General features: G+C 44.7%; 1 protein-coding gene across 2 annotated transcripts in view; it reads right to left on the reverse strand.

The window, feature by feature from the left end:
* rg (A kinase anchor protein rugose) overlaps positions 1–23037 on the reverse strand; it is a 344807-nt gene continuing 321770 nt past the window's right edge. Inside the window, exons 44-54 of one of the 2 annotated variants that reach the window (XM_075878093.1) lie at positions 21147–21164; positions 12802–12896; positions 11080–11169; positions 10801–10978; positions 9677–9757; positions 8870–9025; positions 8032–8205; positions 6536–6634; positions 5894–6090; positions 2068–2219; positions 1–181 (exon numbers count right to left, since the gene is read on the reverse strand). In XM_075878093.1, the coding sequence (XP_075734208.1) occupies positions 91–181; positions 2068–2219; positions 5894–6090; positions 6536–6634; positions 8032–8205; positions 8870–9025; positions 9677–9757; positions 10801–10978; positions 11080–11169; positions 12802–12896; positions 21147–21164 (1331 nt within the window). In that variant the 3' untranslated portion in view covers positions 1–90. The remainder of the gene's footprint in view (positions 182–2067; positions 2220–5893; positions 6091–6535; positions 6635–8031; positions 8206–8869; positions 9026–9676; positions 9758–10800; positions 10979–11079; positions 11170–12801; positions 12897–21146; positions 21165–23037) is intronic. The other variant, XM_075878095.1, reaches the window with a different exon arrangement.

Below are 23037 nucleotides of genomic sequence, written 5' to 3' on the forward strand. Positions count from 1 at the left end.
TTGTCTGTTTGAGCAAATGTCATTATAATCTGGAATGACAACAGATCCTCCCTGTCTGACGCAGAGAATGTTCATGCTAGAAACGGCTGTCTAGTAGCGCTGCTGAAATTCGTGGTGCCATCTGTTGAAGTCAATGTAGAACACAGAGATGGAACCATTGGTCAGCCCTGCCAGCAGGAACCTGCGAGGACAATGACAAAGTTTATCGAGAGTTCAATAACATCGCTTGCTGAATGATGACATGTAGTGGTGAAGTCGGCATCGAGGAGACAGAGGGACAATTAAGAGAGAGCAGCACATGCTGAAGAAAATATAGCAGGCTTGTGCGAATACTTGAATGCCTCAAATATTTGAACGAGTAGTTGAGTATTCGAATTCGCTTCAATTCGAATTTAAATTATCGAATATTTCCGAACTATTCGCAATGAACGAATAGGTGTATACTACTCCGCATATCCTTGCATGTAAAGGTGGTTTCACTACAGTGTAGCAGAGCTTAGCCGTGAAAGCACCTGTCAAAGGTGCTTCGCTTTGCCGCGAAGCTCCCTTTCAAATTTAAAGCGGCCCTGCAACGCTCAGTGAACATGGTCAGAAAACGCTGCCGCTCGATAGTCGAGGCTACCGAGAACACGCGAGGCAACTATTACAGCGCAGAACGCGGCCTGTAATTCACAATAATTTTTCAAAGCTAAAAATTGCTTTCTTCTCTTGGCAAATGACACTACAATTTAATCTTGTAGTGTCATTTCGAGCTTGTAGTGACAGCCAAGAAGGAATATACGGCTCTGGTTACAGCCACTGGCTGATTTGAGCATGGCGCGCTCATCGTTACTGGGACCGCCGCGAGAAGCCGCCGCTTGTCTCCGAGTACGTGTGCGATTGCACCGATTAGCTGCGTATTCGCAGAAAAAAAAAAAAAAGAGGTGCCCAAGGTCACGAGGTGCGTGTGGAGTATTTTGTTTTGCCATGCCATTCCTCCCTGCTTAGCTTTCAGCTATTTGGTCAAGACGAGAGGAGAGAATGCAATTGCAGCGTGGGACAAATTTTTGGAACTCTGCTCATACTGGACTGATTCTAGAAACTTTGCGGCAGTGAATTTGTGAGGCAACAAACACGTTTACTGGCTCCATGGCTACTTGAAAAAGTGTTACAAGGCCCTTTTAAAGAAACATGTTACCCTCAAGCCAATTCTTCATTTTATTGAGCTTGTTATGACGGCTTATATGCTCCAAGTATAATAAATTTTAAGACGTTAAGTATCTTAGAGGTTGTCACTCGCATCCTACTGAAACTACTACTCAAGGTTGTTTCAACTTTCTTTGAACAAAAAAATAAATGCTATTTGCATAGAGCCCCTATTTCAATTCAAAAGAAGTATTGTGCAGGTTAGTTGGGTCATGATAAATATTCCATTTTTTTATATGTCAAACCTACCACTTGAATTCGATTCGAAATTATTCGATCAAGATCACTATTCGCTTCGAACCAAAAATTCACTATTCGCACAAGCCTAGAATAGAAGGAATATGCCAGCTATAACATTGAGCACATGAAAACTAAGCACAGATACAGAAACAATGTTTGAAAAGTCTTAAAGTGTAGTGCACGAACTTGCACCTATAGAGAAGCACTTCCTCTCGAAATAGCTTTTCAGGGAGTGAGAACCCACTCTACAAAGCAACCCTGTATTTGATGTACAAGTTGCTCGTATTTGCACGCATTTACAAAAAATGGTTTTAATTGTTCCTTTCACTTGCTGCTTTAGTCAATCTAAAATGCTTTTGAACCAGGAGCGCAATGAAAGGCAGCCCTTTGGTGCAACACTAAGGTTTGTAAACCAAACTGGAGGGCAGGCAATCATTGTGAAACTGAGAAACTGAATTGTTGACAAACTGCAGCTGTATGCACGAAGACATAAGGAATAAGAGTCTTTGACACTGGGCAAACAATGTTTACATTTCGTCATTTCTGTTTCAGTGCCATTTGTAGCACTACTTTACAAAGAAGGAGTGGTCTAGGGGCAAGACTAAATTCTCGATATTAGCAATGTCTGTAAAAACTACTTACTTCTGATCGTGAGACAGGGCTAGGGAGCGAACGCCACCTTCACAGGCGGGAAAGGCGTACAGCAGCGCCAGGTTGAATGACCGCCACACTTCGACCACGCCGCTCTCCGAGCCAGTCACCATGTACTCGCCATCGCGACTCAATGTCAGACACTGCAAGCAGTTGGACAAAGACAGCAGTTGAACCAACTCTATGGAGAAACAGCCTTGTCGTGCAGATCAAGGGCTAAGAAAAAATGCATTTTGGTCTTATGACGTCAAGTCATACTACCATTTGAGCGAAAATGTACAACATATAAATTTCGTTGGCTTTTTCTCTGTCCCCGTTTTCACTGCTGTTTAAGCCATGTGCTACGATAAAGTCAAATCGAAGAAATCACAGCAACTGACTCAATTTCAAGCAATTTGCCTATTCTAAAAGGCGTTAGGTAATGGCAGTATACGGCAAAGAACAAATGTTTTAGCCCTGCTGTTGCTGACTTCAGTAAACTTTCCCTTTTCCTGCTGCATAAGTAGCATCACTATACTCTGTTTCTGAAGTTCCTTTCAGCACTGTGGAGGCTACAGGGTTTTTCAGCCAATAGGATGGGAGATTAGCGCCTCCACACGTATTCATTCACGCCATGTCACCTGGTCACCGTCTTCGTGGCGTCTGCTCACCAAATTGTCTATACACACTCATTGCAGATAATATGGCTGGTTTATTAACTTAAAAATACAGTAAAACTGAAACAAGCAACCACACAAAAACTTGAAGCGTAGATTTGTTGCTCTGCTGGCGAGTGGTAGATGCTCATGCGGGCGGATAACTTCACTTTGTGGCTCCTTCTCTCTGACGCTGTTTGTGGCTCTCGTATGACTGCTTCTCCGTCGCATCTCCCACTGCAACGCTTCTTTATTCTCAATTTTGTTTTTAACAAAGAAGGATCCGACGTGCACAAAATGCCGTACCAGGCTGCATGTCCATAAGAGATGCAGCGTTCTTAGCAGTGGCGGATCTAGAGGGGGGTGGTAAGGGCAAGTGCCCCCCCCCCCTATTCAGTTTCAGCACCCCCCTCCCTCACTTTTGTGCTTGTAGTCCACCTCCTTTCACTAATTATGACAATTGAGTGAAACCACTCTGAGCACACATTGACAGTATTGATGCTATGAAGGGGTTCGTATGCTAGTAAAAACAAAGTCATGATACGCCCCATCTCCGTTGTTACTTCAGGTGACCCCCTCCCCCCCTAATATGAGTGGCTGGATCCGCCCCTGCTTCTTGGTTTAGCAACGCAGCCCAAGCACTGCCTCGGCGCATTAGGTTTAGCAGGTACGGCTAAGGAAGCAGCATATCTCGCTAATAATGACAAAACGTACCTGATGCTTTATCTTCAAAGTGAGAAGAAGCTAATCGATGGCCGATTTCACCATTTCTTTGTAGCTGTCAGCGCAGTGGGCATGTAGAAAGAGCAAGTTTGGATCAACGCGGGCGGTCTCACATGTGGGTGCTGCCATATTTATCCAAAAACAGTAACTGGCGGTAACCGACACAAATGGCTTAATGTATATGAAATAAATGCAAATAATACACATATGCCATATAGATGTGGTGTAACACACCCAGCAAATGTAAATTTTAGTCTGCCCTGTCAGACTTTAGGCAGAGACTATATCTGGGACTATGTTTTGCTCCACAAGCGCGTGGTTTTCTTACACCCCGTAGTTTTGCTAGTGCTGAACCACAGTGATGAAGCAGAGTATAGTAATCTTCTTATTTGTTATCCAGATGTCTTATCGAACGTCTCCAAGGAAAACGTTCTTACAGGGCTTACTGTAGTCTTTCAGTTATCTATATAAACATAATGGGAGACATGTAATGCATGAACACCCTTAATTAACCAAAACATAATTTATTAAATCAACAACTGAAAGACTGAAATAATATAATTATTGAGGCACCAGTTGAGGAAGATAGAAATAAACATCTTACATATAAACACTCACAAAATTCTATATTAGAGTGTTGCCTTTAATACATATAATCTGTATTCTACACAACAAATGTGGCCTGTCAAACATTTTGGCGATCATGCAGTTAGTATTCGGTAAATGTGAAAAAGCAAGGGCACCGGATACTAAGACAACATCTTTTATTTATTAAAACAATTTTTTAGAGTCAAACTTGCAAAGCTGACATGCGGCTTGTATAAAAATAGGGGGAGGGTGGGGTGTGGAAAAGGTGACATGGACACCAATCAATGGGTGTTAAAGAACTTGAAATCGATACCATTTTATTATTTACATTTTCATACTAGGAAAATACTCAGTAAACTGTTGATGAAGATGTACCCAACCAGTTTGAACTGACTGTGTGCTTAAAATGCATTGCTTTTAAAAGCTCATTAAGTAATATATGCTTGTTATGTAAGACCATTTCGCCCTGCTGCGGTGGTCTAGTGGCTAAGGTACTCGGCGGCTGACCCGCAGGTCGCAGGTTCGTATCCCGGCTGCGGCCGCTGCATTTCCGATGGAGGCGGAAATGTTGTAGGCCCGCGTTCTCAGATTTGGGTGCACGTTAACGCAAAGGCTTCTGTGGACCACAGCAGGGTCGGTTTCCGCAAATTAAAGAGCTGCTCGGCGAGTATGTGCTTGAGCAGCGAGCGGCACAGCGGCCCGTGACGACAGAATTGCTCCAAGTGCGGGCTATGCAATTAGTCTTAGAAAAAGGCCTAATGCGGAGCCAGTTTAAAGCTAGCAGGTGCTGGCTAACTTACTTTATGAAGAGGAAAGGCTTTTTCTTCCGAAGGGAAACATACATATGCGAAAAGTTTTGCGGAGGAGTACGATGAAAAGCTTCACAGTTTTCAGAGGTTCGTCCTAAACTTGCGGCGCAACAACGGCTACCTGCTTGGGCAAATCAGAAATGCCGATCAGACGCCTCTTTACTTCGACATGTCTGGCACCACAACTGTCGAGAAGAAGGGGGTGAAGCAAGTTCGCGTGCTGACATCGGTCGACGGTAAAACTTCAGTGACGGCAATGCTCTGTTACACATCAGATGGGCACAAGCTTCGCCCGTACGTCATATTTAAATGGAAGACGCTCCCGAAAAGAGTCGTTTTTTCGAGTGGTGTGATCGTGCAGGCCAGCGAGAAAAATGGGTGCGCGTTGCAATTGATGTCTTACGTTTTTTTTTTTTTCGCGGTGGAAATTGGGTGCGCGTTACAATCGAGGGCACGGTAGAATCAAGTAAATACGGTATCTTGTATCTTTTCCTAACAAATGGAATCGGGGCTGGTATTTTCGAGCGATTACTTTCATAGGATGATGTCTTGCGATTTGGTGGCAGATGTGTGAAGGTAGGGCGATTTCGAAAGCAGATATGAAAAAGTGCATTCCGAAACTGTCTCTACCAGTGGAGGACGCAGCAGAAGTGCAGAAGGGGAAGGATAAGGAGGAAATTAAAGAAATAGTGAGGAATTACGGGAGACGGCTGGAGAAGATTGCGGACGAGGCTCCGATCAACGAGCGGTCTTTGGAGAGAGGACATTATGAACAGAACAACCATCTAGCATGAAATCTGCTAAGCATCTCCAGACGTGCAGGCAAGGATACATTGTCGTGCCAGGGCTAAAAGTCTTGCTGACCATGTACTGTAACAGGTCTGTTGCTGAATTGCACAAAAATCATGTGAAAGTGAACACACACATATATAAAGAAAATTTCCATGACCTCTTGAGAATACCACACCAGAATGACATTTCTAATCACAGAAAGCATATTTAGATGAAAAATCAAAGTTATATGTTAGACTTCTTTTCAGAGTTGGGCAATGGCCACGGCACCTGAATGTTGTCGTGATGGGACTCGGAGCGCAACCGGCGGCCATTGATGGTGAAGTTGCAGAGGTTGCCCAGGCCATAGCAGACAACCACCATGCCTTCACGGGACAGGGCACAAAGCTCTGGGGTGCCGAAGCGGTCAGGTGCCTCGAGGGACCGTAGCAAGTCGCCACTGGTTGTGTGCACTAGCACGGGGCCAGCTGTGGGTTAAAGCAGCAGCATATTTAAACTTGAAGGCACTAAACACAATGGAAGACAGCGGAAGTTGCTCTCCTTACGAGCATTTGATAAATGTAATCTCTCTTTCTTTATGGGAATTTAATAACAAGGATAAGAGGAGTGTATCATCTACATGAAAAGAAGGCAGGAAATGGCACAGCAAAATTGTGCCCTCCCAACTGCCTCCTCTTTATCCTGCCTTTATTTGGAGCAAAGTTTCATAACTGGCAGGGTTGAACAACTCTGGCCTGGTGCAACAAAATGCAAGGAAGCGCTTTTTCGCTCTGCCCCTGCTGCCCAGATGAGGGGCGATGCGAACTGAGTAAACAGAAATGCGCGCTATTCAGTGGCAGCTACACTAATGCTTTTCTAACAACATATGTAGCTATGTGACTTCCACAGAAAAAAAGAAAAGAGCCCACATACCTTTCGATCCGCTGACGACCAGGCCAAGCTCAGCAGAAACAACAATGCAGGTAACCTCATTCTCATGGCCAGTGAGGGTTGCTCGTGGCGTTGGGATGTCTGGAATGACGGGAGAGCGACATCAGCGCGACAGAAAATTCACAGTTAGCTTTTAAAACTGCAGTAGTGCCACGAAAAAAATAAATTCAGGCAATACTCACTTGAACCTTTCATAATATTTAAAAACAACAAATGCGCTCCATTATTACTGTTTTCCTTTATGACTCTGGCTATTAAACAAAATAGTTTCAACACCCTCGTACAAACCTGTTAGAAATGTCTGGCAAACAACTTGCTCTTTCTTTCTCTTGGTGAATACAGGACTAAATGCTTCAGTTACATAACGCATAAAGTTCGAAAGTGCGAGCATAAAGAGTCTAATGCAAAAACGAATGACACATGATTTCCACGCACCGTAAAATCCTGAGCAAGCACCCCCCCTTACGGTGAAAGATAATTGAACAAGATGTGGTAGGAACGCCCTTGCTTGTCCACTGAATGAAAATCAAAATGGCGACAAAAGCGCCTCTAGGAAGAATGCACACTTGTGCTTCCAATGAAATGCTTTATTGAGTACGCATACATTCACTGTTTTTAGTGATGTGAAGGACATCCTCGTGTGATACTGCAAGTGTTATATGACAAGGGGGGAATGACATTCTTCAAACTTCTTGACAATCTGACAACTCAAAATGCAACCCTGAGCTCTGTATAGAAGTGCTGAAAAATAGTGCACATATCTAAAAAATCTTGAAACACGGGTTCCTAGGAACTTCTGTAGGATTCTGTAACTGAGAACAGGTCGATTAAAAAAAAAAGTGAGTGGGCAGGCGGATGGGTCATTGGAACATGCTTCGTATGTCTCAAAATAGGGAAGCGGGTACTACCTCTGGCAAAGGCACCTGCTCGGGACTTTGTGGTGCTCACAAAAGAGACCCTATTCGAAGTGTCAAATGAACTAATAATTTGACATTGGCAACCCGCACTGCAAACCATCAGAGCCATTGACCTCTGTATTCTAAAATGAACCTTGGCCCAAAGTACACCGTACAATCGACCAATTAAGCACAGTGCTAACTCATGACTGAAAGTGACACTGCAGTTTTCAATAACTGCTGCCCATTACTGCTCATACGCAGTGACCACTTCAGCTGGCAGGGTGGTGTGTCACCGCCTTTCTAAAATCAAGGAAGAGTTCCATGTGGCATCAAGAATGTGGCATCGAGACAGTGCAGAAAAGGCATACAGATTGAACTCGGCGATTTGAGTTTGCTTAACAAGAGCGTGAAACTAAGTACAGAGGCATTTCGAACTTTGCTCAGCTTTAACGTAGCTACAAGGCGATAGATAGGCAGTCAACAGCCATAGCCGGTCACGATATTTTGACAGAACACTACTATTACTCCTTAATATAATGTTGCTTTTCAGCTAGAAATATTCGCAATGGGAGTGCTCACCGGGGTTCGCGTTGTCTCCTGCAATGGTCTGTGTTCGGGCGTTCCAGTGCCAGAGCAGCACAGTGCAGTCCTCAGAGCCGGATGCGATGTAGCAGTCGGAAGTGATGTTGCACTCGGACCTTGCTAAGCACGTCACCACCCCAAAGTGGCCGTACACTATCTGGATAATCTTGGCTGCAAACCAACAAATAAATCCACTGTTGGCTATTGCAAGCAGTGACTTACTGTGATGTCCTTTGTGTGTTGCTTATCGTGCGACATTACATGTTTTGTCGCAAAGTGCCTTACACGTAAATTATGCTAGCACTATCACTAATTTTTGCTGATAGTAGGGTTGACAAAAGGCTGACCTTGCTGCCCCTTGACCCAGTATGTACAGTCTCATAAAATAAGATGGGTTCAAGTTAGACTGGACAAGCAGGCACCGTGCCAGTTAAGATTACTAACAATACATGTAAATGTTGGCAGCACAGAATAACTGAACACTTCTATAGCAAGATCATGCATTGGTATACACCCTACTAGTAATTCAGGTAGGAGTGCCTGAGCAGAGAACACAAGTTTACTATTCCCTCCTTTTTCGATCAGGCATATTTCTGTTGCTTCTATTTGATGCAGCTGGCAGCAAATACCCATTGTGGAATTAGTATGAGCATATGAATAAGCCACCACACAGTGGGAAGAATGGGAAATAAGAGATGCTACAGCAAGCTTTTCATCTGTTGTTTCTTCGTGGGTGCTCCCATGCACGCCCATTAGCATAATGATCTAATAATTTTTACTCAGTACAACACAGAATGACAACTTGCCAGGATATATTAGAAAAAAAAGCACTGACCTGACTCAGTGGCGAATACACGAAAGCTCTTGTCCCAGAAGCCACAGGCAACAAGAAAGCGGCTATCTACCGTGGTGACGAAACAGCCACTGCGCATTCGCACGTGCTGGCTGAATGTGTCGCCCAGGTGCCGCTTGTGCGGTGCCACGTTCATCACTACAACAGACAGAAAACACTCAGTTGTGAAAGGTGCCCAAGAGATTGCGATTGCTACCCAAGTCTGCAAAAGCAGCACACCCAATTCTAAGTGCATCATCATAGGGGCAATTCTTCTGAGGTTCCCACACATTCACTGCAATTCTCACCTTAATAGCAATACTTTGTGGTGACAACATGAGGCAATCAAGACTATCTTTTTTTACTTCTGTGTGTTAAAAACATTATGTGGTTAGCTGTAAACCACAGCAAATCTGGAAAAAAAACAACTGCCTGCAAATTATTCTATTTATGAGAATGTCTGTATAATAAGAAACCCTAATTTTCCTCTCAAGAAAAACAGTTCTTTGGTGTACGCCTCAGGTTTGTATAGTGACGTCTATAGTAGATGATCATCATCAAATAGAAAAACTGAAAGGTTGAGGCACTGGAGCTGCACGGACAGAGACAGTAACAATGAGAATCTCAGGCACTGGGCAAGGCAGGCTTACAATATCTCATTTATGTTCTGGCATCATCTGTAGCGCTGGTTTCCAATGATAAGTGGCACTGATTTTGCTCTCACCGTTTATTAGCTGCAAATTTGCAGCTTTACACCAAACACAAGAACGACTCAGTTACGGTGCATATTGCAAAGTGGGCTTCACTTACTAAGCAAAGGGTCCATGGCAAGGGGCAGTTGGTTGGCCTGCGGCTGGTTTGAGTCGGAGTAAGTTGGTGAATGCATAGGGGCTGCAGGAGAGTAAAGAAGATGCACAATTACATAAGTGTTTCTATTGTTACAAAATACACCGGCCATTGTAACATATCACTGTGACCTTCCAGAACACTACTATTCTGTGAAAGATTTCTTTCTACAGTACAACTTGCAAGCAAACTTTTGCTCTTGGGACATCCCAAAAACTGATATACAGTGGACTCTCATTAAGGGGGGACACGGGTCTTGGCTTGACTGAGAACGACTGACAGAACCTGAAGAGACCGGTGAAACATGCGCCGTTTAACAGGAGTTTACTGAGAGGTGAACAGGGGTGCAAAATGCAAGAATGAAACCAATCTTGCTAGAAGCACTTGTTCTATTTAAGCAGCAGTTCCGTTAAACAGCAATTCCATTTACTGAGAGTCTACTGAACATGAAATAAAGGTAAAGGCTAACTAAAGTTTTACAATTTTGTATACTTACTCAAAGGCCAAAATTTCAAAAAACAACCCGCTTGATCTCCAGAGCATGGCATTTAGTTATCATTTTTTGTTCTATACATGAAACACGAATGTTAGGTTTATCAAAAGTGCAGGCTCACAACTCATCGGTTTGATAATGTGGTATCACTTATGTGCGGATATGCAAACATCTGAGGTGTCATCTGCAGCCCACAAATGGAGCAAGACTAGGACAGATTTTACAAGAAAAACTAGCCTCTTGGGAACCTCATTTGCCAATTATACCTGCTGATATTTCATTACCACACCCTACCATAACAACGTAGTCACAGTTACACTAACTTACAACAGTTCTTCCAGAACCCCTTCAGATTAATGAACAGCCACTCTTGAAAACTCATGACAATTGCAGCAATTCCTTTTTTCCACCTCCAATTTCATGTCTCGGCTATTCAGCCTCGTTTGACAAGCCCATGTGCAAAGGTAGCTAAGACGACATGTTTCCGACCAAGGGGCGATGGTGTTAAACTGACCCACGGCAGAAGCGAGTGTGCATTGGCAGGCTTCGACATTGACCTTAAGACACAGAATTCAGCAGGTATATGAACACTTACCAGAGTAATTGCAATTCCACCGGTTCACAGCGAAGTTCTGGTTGCAGGTAACAGTAACAACTGAGGGTAGTGGCAACTGTGGATACGTGTTGGCCGAGATGTGGCAGATGGGCGAGTTGGACAGGAACTTCATGATCATGCACAGTTCCTCCGTCACTGGTGAGAACATCATTGGGCTCTGCGCAAAATGACCATCAAGTGTAATGTTGTAGAATGCAACACTACTATTGTCCAGTTCCGCCTTTTAGGGAAGGCCTTTTCTTCTCAAGCACTACTCACAATGTGCATCGCTGAGCTGCGAGGAGGATGGGGTTCCATTAGAAGCTGCGACGGAGTCTGGCCGAAGTTCTTGATCTGGTTTTCAATAGCCTTTCGGGAAGAGAGATAAAGCAAAGGAGTTCAAGCAATAATAAGTTTCGTCTAGATAAAAAGTTTCGCGAGGAACTACTTGGACAAGTAAAGTACTTCAGGAATATGGTTGCAAGTGTTTCGATTAAATGCTGATGTTCCTTTGCACGACCCGAGAAAAACAAAACAAAAAAGAAACTGGAAAGCTTGTAAGAAAACAATCAGCCTTTTTTGCCAACGGACAAAATGCAGCATAAGAGGGTTGCACATGTAAGGATTGTTAAACAAATAAGTGGATAATTTCTGTAAACACAACATAAAATTCAAGCTTTTAGGCTGTTTTTCATCTTTGTACAACAGCAGGAGCAATATATTAATGGTGCTTTGATTAGCGGGCAAAACCATCACCCTCAAATGCTGAGGCAGAGTCCTCAACGTAAGTCATAAAACGTTTTTGCGGACACTGCAGATACTGCAGCTATCTAGCTACCAGTACTCCTTGAATATCTAGTCTGTGCCATTTTTTTTACGACAGAGGTCATGTTTACGTGTAGCTTGGGCCATAACATAGCATATGTGCAGAGTTTCTGGCTCACGCACTACTCTATGTTTCAAATGTTTAAACCTTTTATGAGAACAGATGCTTATGAAGACTGACTGACATGCATCACTACAGAAAGGCTGAAATCTTGGCATGTATGTTAAAGACTAAAAGTCAAACTGTTAAAAAGCAATACATAAGAAGAACCGTGAATTAATAGCCATTTTTTCGCTATCACAAGACTAGTGTTCCTCAATCCTGTATATCGAAGTAAAAAAATCTGCCAATAGTTCAAAATTTTAGTTACCCCTGCCCACAAGCACTTTCGTTGGCCTTACTTATGAGTTACCATTGCTTGTCTGTTCTTTCTGAATAGTTTTTCAGTACTAAATCTTCAAACGTACCTCTACATACATACACCTAGTGTAACCAGGTAACTCCAAGTCAACATATGGATAGGACTTTACGAGAACAAGCACAAATAAGTTAAATATTCTGTCTAATGAATACAAAAATACAGCGGCCTGGTAGATTAAACTTTAATTTTTTTACCACTTTTGAACAATTCAGTGGGCATACTTTGCTATGCAAGCTTTGAGAATATGGCTAAATCTGTTGTAACACTCATACAATAAAAATTACCAAACTATAGCTCTCATTAATTACACTGTCTTCGGTACTTGATGAGAGTTGCAGTAAGTGAAGGTCCCAACAGATGCAAACTATAAATCTGGCTGTGCAGAAAGATGCATGAATACATGGTTCAAGGTATCGAATCAGTTTTTATTGTGAACAAAGCTAAAGTGCTACCAACTCCTGAAGTACTACCGATCAATAATTTTACTAGGCAAAAGCAAATAGGCAAAATTAAGTCCTCTAAAGTGGAACAGTAAACACGCTCCTGCGGCAGCCATGAAAAAAGAGAAAAAAAAAGAAAGAAGAAGAAGGAAGGGAATCAAGCACGCAAAGCGATGAAGTGAGGACTAAATATGTGCACTGGTTTACACTGTCCACCCGCACAAACTACGAAAGTTGTGCATCAATGAATTGAGAACCAATGAGCATTATTGTCTATCAGTGAGATGTCATAAACTGACACAGCACGCACTAACCTCCTTCATAACAGTGTCCTTCATGTTCTCAAGGTCTACGCTACCTTCATACGTCAGGTAGTAAAACACATTGGTACTTCTCACAGCTTCCGGACCTGCGTGCAGAAATGAATGTGCATATGTGGCCATTAGCAAAGAAGTTAAAAAGCACTAACTGCACTGCATCAGTCGTGACAGGAGTGCAGAATGAACACATATGAAGAGTTAAATTCTTTCCCAAGACAGCATTTGCACTTGCAAAACGAGACCAGAAATACACCTCAAGGACTACATAGGAAATAGGGGACGGTACATTCAATGACATAGTAAAGGAGGGAGATGTTAGGGTTAGGTACAATATGACCTAATGACATGTAATAGAGTGGCATCAGCAAACTAATTAATGGCAATACAACATGATGAGTAAGTGCACGTTCCAAATCATTGCAGTGCCATCTCCTTCACTGGCATTACTGTGTACCCTCTATTCACAAACTTGCGACTGCCGCCGAGAATCTGGCTCTCCAGTGGGTCTTAGTGGTACGAGGGCTGAGCTCTCAAACCAGTATTTCTGAAAATACGCGTTTTTTGTAAAACTACAGACACGTATGTAATTTCTACACGCAGTGCATTTGTAAGCCATTATGAAGCGTGTATTAAAGTATTTTATCACACCGTTTTAGAAAAAAACGGTGTGAATGGACAACACATTTCCATCGTTGAAGATGCTCACGTGTTCAATGAGAATAAAATGAAAGCGTCCTACACACCCCTAAAAGCATTAAAAAAGAAAAGAATCCAACCAGCCGTTTGTAGCACGAAGCCATAAGAAAATCCATACAAATTTCTCGAAAAGAAATGCGTCTTAGTTGCCAAAAAATTCGTCCTGGTCCGGGGTTCGAACCCGGAACCAACGCCTTTACGGGGCGGTCACTCGGCCAACTGAAAAGTGTATATTCTTATAAACGCCACCCTATATTGTTTATCAGACAAACTGTACAGGGCTGCTTAGGCAAAAATGATGTTTCACAAAAAAAAAAAAAAGAAATAAATTTGTAACCTTCACCGCAAAGTACATATGCTATGCAGTGAAGTGAACACTAAAATGCAAGTAACGGACATGCATGTCTCTACATGCGAGCGCGAGCCCTTTCTGGTAGCAGTGCAAGCACCAAGACGCCCACAAATGCACTGACAGAGGAGCTGAGGTGACGCACGCTCTGTATTGGAGGTGATCAGCAGTGGCTGCGAAGAATGGACGAGCCGAGACAACTGGCGGAGAGACGTTCGCGGTTTTCTCCTTGCGCCCCTAGTGTTGGGGCTCGGGTAATTTCGAATGCTTCGGAGACAAGTTGGAGCGAGAGGCTTGCAGTCTTTCATGACGCCAACATTGTGATAGCTTTTGTTTATGGGCAACGTGTGAGATCTGTTCATGTAGGCACATGTCCACGTGACATCGTGCTTCTCTAATGTAATTAGTAATGTGTACTGCAAACACTAGTATTCATGTCTGCAGTTATCTGGTGCTTCACAACCAGTGCTAACGTAAAGAGACAACTACGCCTTCTGAGTGAAACTAGCTTATATTACGTCTTGCCGGTGCTCATGCACTGTGACTGCAGGCGGAGTGTAGACCGACGTGTAACTGAGAAACGTGTGCTTGGCCCCATTACAGCCTTTCAAACGCGGGGCGAAAGGCAAGTGGTACTAGGTCTTAAATCAACATCGCCGTGCACATAAAAAGAATGAAAGTTGCAATTACACGGTTAGCTGAACGGGTGAAAACAAGATCTTCACAGCCACGCCAAAAATTGCTCTACAGCAATGCTGACATTCAATAACAACCGTGCTCACAACCCTTAGAATGTCAGAACTATTATGGGACATTTCGGTGCACGCACCGAGAACAGAGATGGCATGTGCATGTGTGTGGTCGAAAACAGGTGCTAGGCCCTGCGACAGTGGCTTTTTTCGACTCTTGATATGCTTCACCGAACAAATGATGTTCTGCACTGCAATACACTGCGTTTGTCTCACCTTTTAACACGGCTGTACTGCGGCAAATCCAACTTTTGAAAATCCGACAACCACGCAGCGCATTTTTGTATAAGAGCCTCGCGTAACTACTTCATCGAAATAGGCATGGGTTGCTGTAATATTCCAATGCATATAATAGTAACCGAAATCACTTCTAAACGGACTTTCAACTTTCCGATATTCCGAAATATTTGAAACAAACGTATAGACATAGTAAACTTTACCACATGTGCAACCCCTAGAAAAGGTTGTTTCTTTGCAACGTGAGGCTGCTAGGTCGTAAGTTGGTGTAATAGTAAGTTGGTGTTTATTGCTGAAATAGCAATTTGGAAACCTTGTAGGGCTACATTTGTGCCAAGGAAGTGATAATTATGAAATAAAACCACGTTTTAGTGGTCCGCATTACGTTAGCGCACTTCAAATTAGCCGCCTCAAGTTGAAACTTTCACGTCACTGTTGCCGTGCACAACGTTGCACGGATTTACTGCGCAGGCGCCCACACTAGTAGCAGCAGAGCGAAAGTTGCGGGAGTCACAGAAGCAACAATGACCATTGAGCAATTTCCTGCCATGGCCTACGAGATGGCAGGCGTCATTGCATCTCTCAATGCAAGGAAGGTTTTTTATTTAGTGCATCTGGTTCGATTACTAGTAATTAATTGTAGGCGGTAACTCTGATGTCATCGGGGTCATTTTGGGAATGTCCTACTCGTGGCGCATGTGTTCTCGCACATTTACATTAATTTCTCAGTAAGTAGGGCGCTGCTGTTGATAATATGTCGTTTTAGGCGTTGTCATACATTGAGCTAGCACTCTGTCATAAATTACTACTTTACTTTAACATCTCTTTACAAAGAAGAAGAAAAGAGCGTTGTTGCAAAGCTATGCTCTAAATTAATCGTGCAACATTTCTACCTGCACCTCAATATTACTTTTTTTCAAAGGTTAACAAGGTGTTACAGGGGCTTATTTGCATTAAGTATAGAGAATTTTAAAGCTTATATTATTTTACCGCCCATAACTTGCACACTACTTCAATTGAAATGCTATTACTACTCTTTTACTTCGTACCAAACGAAGTAACATTTGCACAAGCCCAGTCCTTAAAAATACTGTACAAATAAGTTGCGTCATGACAAAAATGCTCATTTTTTTTCTTATTATGTGATACACGAACAGAATTAGAACAATTCGATTCGAAATTATATGACCAAACCACCATTCGCTTTCAACCTAAAAGTTACTGTTCTCCCATTCCAGCGTCGAACAGCTCTGCCTCTCTTGAAAGGGGTCATGTAGTGCCTTTTCATGAAGTCTGACCAAACTTTCCAACTATGTATGACGTGGTCAATGAATTTCCCGAGAACCGTTTCCACAGCTAACACCCTGCCCGCTGTAAGAGTCGAGCCCTCGCAGCTTTGCGCTCCCTTTCATCGCTTGCCCACGAAACTACAAGCCGATGGCTTCATCTATCGCGCTCTTTGGGTATCGGAGCAGTGGCACCAGATGGCGCCACCACCTCAACGGCGAATCGCGAAACGACACTGAAGCTGCGTGGAAAAACGTGGCCAGGGTCAGGCGCGTAGCCAGAAATTCTTTTTCGAGGGAGGGGCACCCTCTTAAAATATGCATTTTTCGCTCCCTATGCCAAGGCGAAAAAAAAAATCGGGGGGGGGGGGGGAGGGGGAGACGTGCCCGGTGTGCCACCCCCTGGCTACGCCCCTGGCCAGGGTAGCTAAGGTGGACGCCGAAGTGCGCCGTGCCCTCCGAAGGAGGAGGATAGGGGTGGGGTGGGGGGAGCAAGTTTAACCACACTCCAATCCTCATCCCACCGCTCGCGCTTCCCAGCGCCTCCAGAACACGCCTTTACGATCAGAAAGCGGAAGAGTCATAGTGGAAAAGCGTCATCTGTATTTTAAAAAAACGTGCATTATAAACGTGAAAACATGCTACTAAATAGTGTAACCGGAAGGACAGGTAGCCGGAGTTACCAAAACGGACAAAAAAAAAAAACGGATGACGACGTTAAATTGAATGATGGAAACATTAATGGCACACATTTGTGCAAGAAAAAAACACACGCACACACAATAATCGGACCACAAAGCAGAGTAGTGCCTTGCTTCCTGAAGCAGGAGCTCGTACAACAAGAAGGAGAGGAAAGGGAGAAGACAACCGATTACTGTATAAAGCGCGCAACGAGCGATAAAAAAAAAGCGAGCTCATCCGAGACAACTTTCGCAAGCCCCACAATCCTGCTATAAACGCTGTTAATTTTATTTACCAAACGGCGACAACCGTCCTTAGCCGCAACGCATGCGCTCGCTGCCTATTTTTACCACGGTGAAGTTATATAACGGGATCCCCGAAAGACGCACCCCGATCCCCCCACTTTTTTCTCTCTCTCTCTTCCGACACCCTAACGAGCCTCACTAAAAAAATACGCGAAGTTGGCGGTAAACAAGCACTAAGGACACAGCAATACACTGCACGAAACTTCTTCCTTCAAGTCGCTCGAACAATGCGCGTCACCGCAGAGAAGTTCGGTGAAATAAATCCCTTTGGAACGCGCGCGGGCGACCAGAATAAGGTGCTGCTCGTTGCAAGTCGGACCACCGCGCTCACGCGGCGGTACAACGGCACTGCTCCAGTTGGCGCGCTACTGCACGGAACTACGTGCAGCGGACGCTGTTCTCGCGATAGACACAGCTCGGCGAGCGGCGGCGCCACCGCGGCTGCTCTCTCGCGGCCCCGCTTCGGCTGCGCGGCGCTTTAATCGATCACCGCGCGAGAAGCGGCGACCCGCAGGTTGATTACTAATGGAGCCCGCGTAGAACTGTGTGACACGTGGGCACGCTATAGTTCTCCAGGGTGGAAGAGAGAAAAACGAAAGAAAGAAAGAAAGAAAGAAAGAAAGAAAGAAAGAAAGAAAGAAAGAAAGAAAGAGATGGCGCGTCGCCCCACAACGCGAAAGGGGTGAGCGAGACTTGTAGACGCGTGCGATCAGCCGATCCGACGAACGAGAAACAGTGAACAGCGGGACGATTGAACGGCAGAGTTCATCCCGCCTTGACAATAACGCAATTCGAGCATCCCTCGTAGCCCGAACGTACGACCAAATTATCATTATGATTTTTTAAGCAGAGATAAATTTCGGAAGCAAGGCGGAAGTCTGTGATGTCCGCGTTTACGAGGGTTTATTCAGATATTTTCGATTAGGGGGGAGAGAGTGCTATCAGAACGCAGGGAGGGGAGGCTTGGGATTGACTCTGAATAATTTTTTTTGAAGGGGGAGGGGGTGTACAACTCCTTGTGCGTGTATGTAACGGAGGAGGGAGTGACTATACAAGCTGTCACACAATGTGCCACGAGACCTAAAGTACCTGCCATAACAGGTCAATTATTAAAGCATTACAGAGCAAGTATGCTTCCCTTAACCCTCCGACAATTATTAGGAGAGAAAGAAAGAGAGAATGCTTATCCCCAAGCAAAATGCCTCCACTCGAACTTTCCCGTCTTTAACCAACACTGTCAATTTATGTTACTATAGCTCATTACCACGTTATTGTTGATGTTTGTTGTTTTTATTGCATTAGAGCTTATGTTGCTACTGTGATTACATTATTACTTTATGTTCATTACTGTCGCTACGTTAGTACTATAATTGGTGATTATAAGCTTACTATAATAATGACTATGTCCTTGTTGATTAAGAAATTCCCAAGTTGACTCGTTTTCAAATCCGTTGCTACTGCTGCCCCAGTGCGGTAGGGCCTGGTCAGGAGGTTTGGATCCTCCTTTTGCCTTACCCTGCAGGCGAACCATGTGTACGTGTTACATTGATCCCCTTGTTACGCGGGATCTGCCGATTAAAAAAAAATGACATGCCAGATGGTTTGCTTGCCCCATAGATGATCTGCTTTCGACGCGATCGAAAAGGATACACTTGCCACACTGAAATTCGAGCGACCTCTGGCGCATAACGCCTGCGCCGAAGCGACTGAACAGTGGGAGCAGCGACCCCCAGTGCCGGTCGCGTGTAGCTATACGCATGCGCAGTATAGAGGGACGTGACCGCGCCCACCGCGAAGGCTTCTCTTAGGAGACGGAACAGCAGCGCAGTGGTCGCGATCCGAAAACCACCAAGACGGATGGCCGCGCGCAATACTTTGGCCCCGACGTAGACTTTTTCTGCCCCTCTAAACGCGTTTCCTCCCCACGACACCCCGCTGCGCGAGGGCCAGCGAGCAGCTCGGTCAGGTTCGGCGGAGACGAACCGGACGCGCACACCGGCGGCCGCTCCGGCGCCACTCTTTCGCGGACGCGGGGCCGCGTCGACAAATTGCTTCGGGCACCCGCAGACAGGAGCCACGCACCGATAGCTTGGTATACAGCAGCGGAGACAGCCGAAACGAACGTCTAGTCGGGAACAATATTAAGAGCTTTGTTAATGAGATCTAACAGGTAATCATGCCAAGGAAAGTGTAGGGGATGTTATCGGAAGTAACGTAAATCTCTTTACATTTTCGTCCACTTTTCTTCGTCCACAGTTACATTAAAATTAACTTTTAAAATGTTATCCCCTATACTTACCAGTTAAATGTAATTAATATTGTGTCTAATAAAGAAAACGCCCCCTACACTTATTTGCTACGATCATAGGGAGCGTTGTGCACTCTAAAACAGTTCGCACTCTTTGCAGAGTCTTTCTTCAAAGCGACGCTTTTATAAACAAACTCGCAGATTTGGACGTCGGACGTGAAAAACCCGGCGCCGGAAAGCGTGCAGCCCTCGAAAGTGCACTGGTCACACAAGCACTTATTTTGTACTCGCCGTTTTCGAATAATTAATGCTCTCTCGATCGTGGGCTTGTCGGCGATAAGAAGTTTCTGTTATGATAGTCTATTTCATCGAGGTGGCTTGTACGTTCAAAGAGCCCGGTAATTAATGCAAAAATATAATTTGTAGATGTGGAACCGCGGCCAGTGTTGCACCGCTAAACACGTGGACTAAAGTCACATTCCCGGCATAGAGGCAAGAAAGAGGAGGTGGCATTGCGCAGTACTTTACAAACAAACAAATAAATATGTAAGACACGCAGGTGCAAAGCTTCGCTTGTCTACATTTTTCCGGGGGGCTCCTGAATTTTCGTCCCGCAACACAGCATAATTGTCATTTCACTCACTCGAAATGTCATCAGGATACGTTGTGAAATACTCGAAGCTCGCTACTTTCATATCAGAAATGATATATCACACTGACAGCGCGCACGCCACTGCACAGCAGCTTTGGCACAGCAGCTGCAAAGCTGCTGTGCCGTAGCAGTTGTCACGTGATCACAGAGGGCGGTAGTGAGCTTTGGGCTGGGCCGAGCCTATATAGGCGCCGCAACGTCGCTGCAAGCGCCTCAAGATGTCGACGGCGCCTGTTGCTGTTTTGCAAACATGAAATAGGTATATAGACTGCGTGCATACTACACCGCTATTCGAGAAGCGCTCGCAACCTGATTAGAATCGGCGATAACACTCGAGAAGTTCATGATATATGAAGGCGTGCTCAGTGAGAACCTGTAGCGCTTCACCGGTGCAAAACGATACAAAACATAAGCAAGTGCAGTCGCAAACGCCCATTGGAATGCGAGTGCGTAAGTTTTTGCTGAGGCAATATCACGTTCATTGAACTCAACAGCTGTGACGAAGTCAGCGAAAACTACACTCGACGTCATATATGACGTATGCCGAATCACTACGTATAATCCCCTTCAGAACTAGCCACGTACCCCGTAAACGGCTTTAACACGCTGCCAATATGTTTTTAAATACTTCACTTGCGCTAAATTTCACTAAATGCAAGGATATGTGACTGTTAACATACCACTTTGTGATAAATATTTCTGCAATAATTAGATAATGAAACGAAGTTAGTGCGTAGAGAGAATCAGGCGGTTCAGCAAACAATAAAAAAATAATATGATTTCACTGCGTGGTAAGGTGCTTTCTTTTCATACGCACTGTTTATTTTAAACTATAAAGATTAATCGAAACTAATTTTAGCTCTTGTGGAACGGTCCTTCTTTATCCGCCGAGCTACGTGCAACACGTATATATATATATATATATATTTTTTTACGGGCGATAAAAAGTGAAACACCGCGAGCGTTAGCACGGCGCACTCACCTGTAGAACTCTCATTCACAAAGATTTCGCGTAATGTGCACAGTACCGAGTGCATATCACACAGACATATTTTACAGGTGCACGAGCTGCGACCGCCACCACCAGCATACTGTATCACTCCCAAGTGCAAAGCGTCGTGCAAGCGTAAACTTACTCGCTCTCCTACCGGGACCTAAAGACACCACAGGGGAATGAAACAGAAGCACACAAGGCAAACAAGCATTAAACAAGGCAATACAAACAAATATCAAACGTAACACAAAATAGTAAACAAGTACGAAGTTGTAGCCACTGGCAACAAATGAAAGCGAAAATCATGACGCGACTATACTTTGCAACTTATAATTGATAGAGCCCGATTATCAAGGTCACGCCCTAACGGACGATCGATTCATTTTGCTTTCTAATATAGCTTTCGAGAATTGAGGTATAATGGTATAGAGCGACTAATCATCTTGTATACACACACATATATATGTATAACTTACGCGCAAGTAGTACAGTGAATTGAAATTGAAGATAATTATGCAGCTTTTACGCAGTGCATGCAAGAAGTCTGGTTTAATTCCGATCACCCGGGACTTCTTCAACGTGTGCACGAGCTTTCCTGCATCTCGCGCCAATCAAAATGCGGTCGGGAGTTAAACCCGCGACCAGGATTGCGCTCAGCATGTAACGCTAAACCACAGCTGTTAAGCGGAACGGCGATGAAGGGGCTGCGTCCAGAAAGAAACGATCACCTTTCAAGACATCTAACTCAAAATGCGGTCCACGGCCACCGTCTGTCAGAATATTGCGGCTTGGCTATTCAGAATCGTTCGCTCGCGTGAAAGCTAGGCTGCAAGAGACACACACAAAAAAACTATACCTGTCAAATACACGAGGGCGGTTGCATCACAACTATAGACTTCGGCGCTCAAAACAAGCGAGGAAAAAAAAAAATCAGACTTGTCCTTCTTTGCTTTCTTCTAAACTCATTCTCTGTATAGCATGCACTTAATTATTTGCTATATAGTCAATATTTAGCAGCGCAAAGTAACGATAACAATGATGAGCAGAATGAACACCGCGCTGTATACATTGCATCTTTCTCCTGGTGCATACGTCGTTTTTACGCTGAGACCTAAGACCGACACAAATGACCAGCCTACGCAACTGCGACTGGCCCGTTCGTTCACGTGGGCGAGTAGACATGGGAAAATTTCGTACACATTGTTACTCGTTTTAGCAATCGGTTCGAATCAGTTGACATTCGAAACTCCGGATAAGTATTGGATAGTTTCCGAATGAAAAAGCACCGTCGGGCGCAAGCACGCGATGGCCATATCTGTTCCAATGTTCCGCGCACTACACCCCAAGCTTCGAGCAAGTCCGCCAGTGGGCGCGTTCGCACGACCCACACTAAACGAATCCTTTGAACACACCATATATAGGCGGAGCTACACTGGGCGCGCCCGCAAAAACAAACGCGCAATTGTTTTTGTTTTCTTCAATTAATGACACGAACGTAAGCTATACGTTGCCCGGTATACAATCAACGAGACGGAGTACGCGAAGGAAGACGGCCCCTGCTTCGTTGCATCACGAAAAGAGTTGGCATCCACACTCTATATTCCTCGCTTTCGTTCTCGCGCTTGCCTAGGATAAAGTAAGAAAAAAAAGGCGGGAAAGAGAAACGCAAGCACGCGAAGCGGATCGCTGATGATGCTATAAGCTCGCTCCGGTCGCGAATACTCGACATGCGGACAAGCTAGCCGGGTGGCGCGCGGGTAAGATGAGCGGCGGCGCCCAAGACGAATAAGGTCATTAACGAGCGACGCATGGCGAGTGGGGGCCCGGGGGAGACGTGCCCCATTAAGCGAGCGCTCATGGGCGAGCGCCCATAATCGAAACTCGAGCAGCAAGCCGGCGCGTCCATCGCGAGAACGCCTCGAGCGCGTGCGCATGCTGCTGCAGGTCGAGTTACGCGCGCGGCCGGGCCCCGTCGAGGGCGCCTCCTCCATGGACGACAAGACGTTGTCGACGACGTGGCGGAGGCCGCAACG

Source organism: Rhipicephalus microplus, chromosome 2, assembly GCF_043290135.1.
Source record: "Rhipicephalus microplus isolate Deutch F79 chromosome 2, USDA_Rmic, whole genome shotgun sequence".
NCBI classification, from domain to species: Eukaryota; Metazoa; Arthropoda; class Arachnida; order Ixodida; family Ixodidae; genus Rhipicephalus; species Rhipicephalus microplus.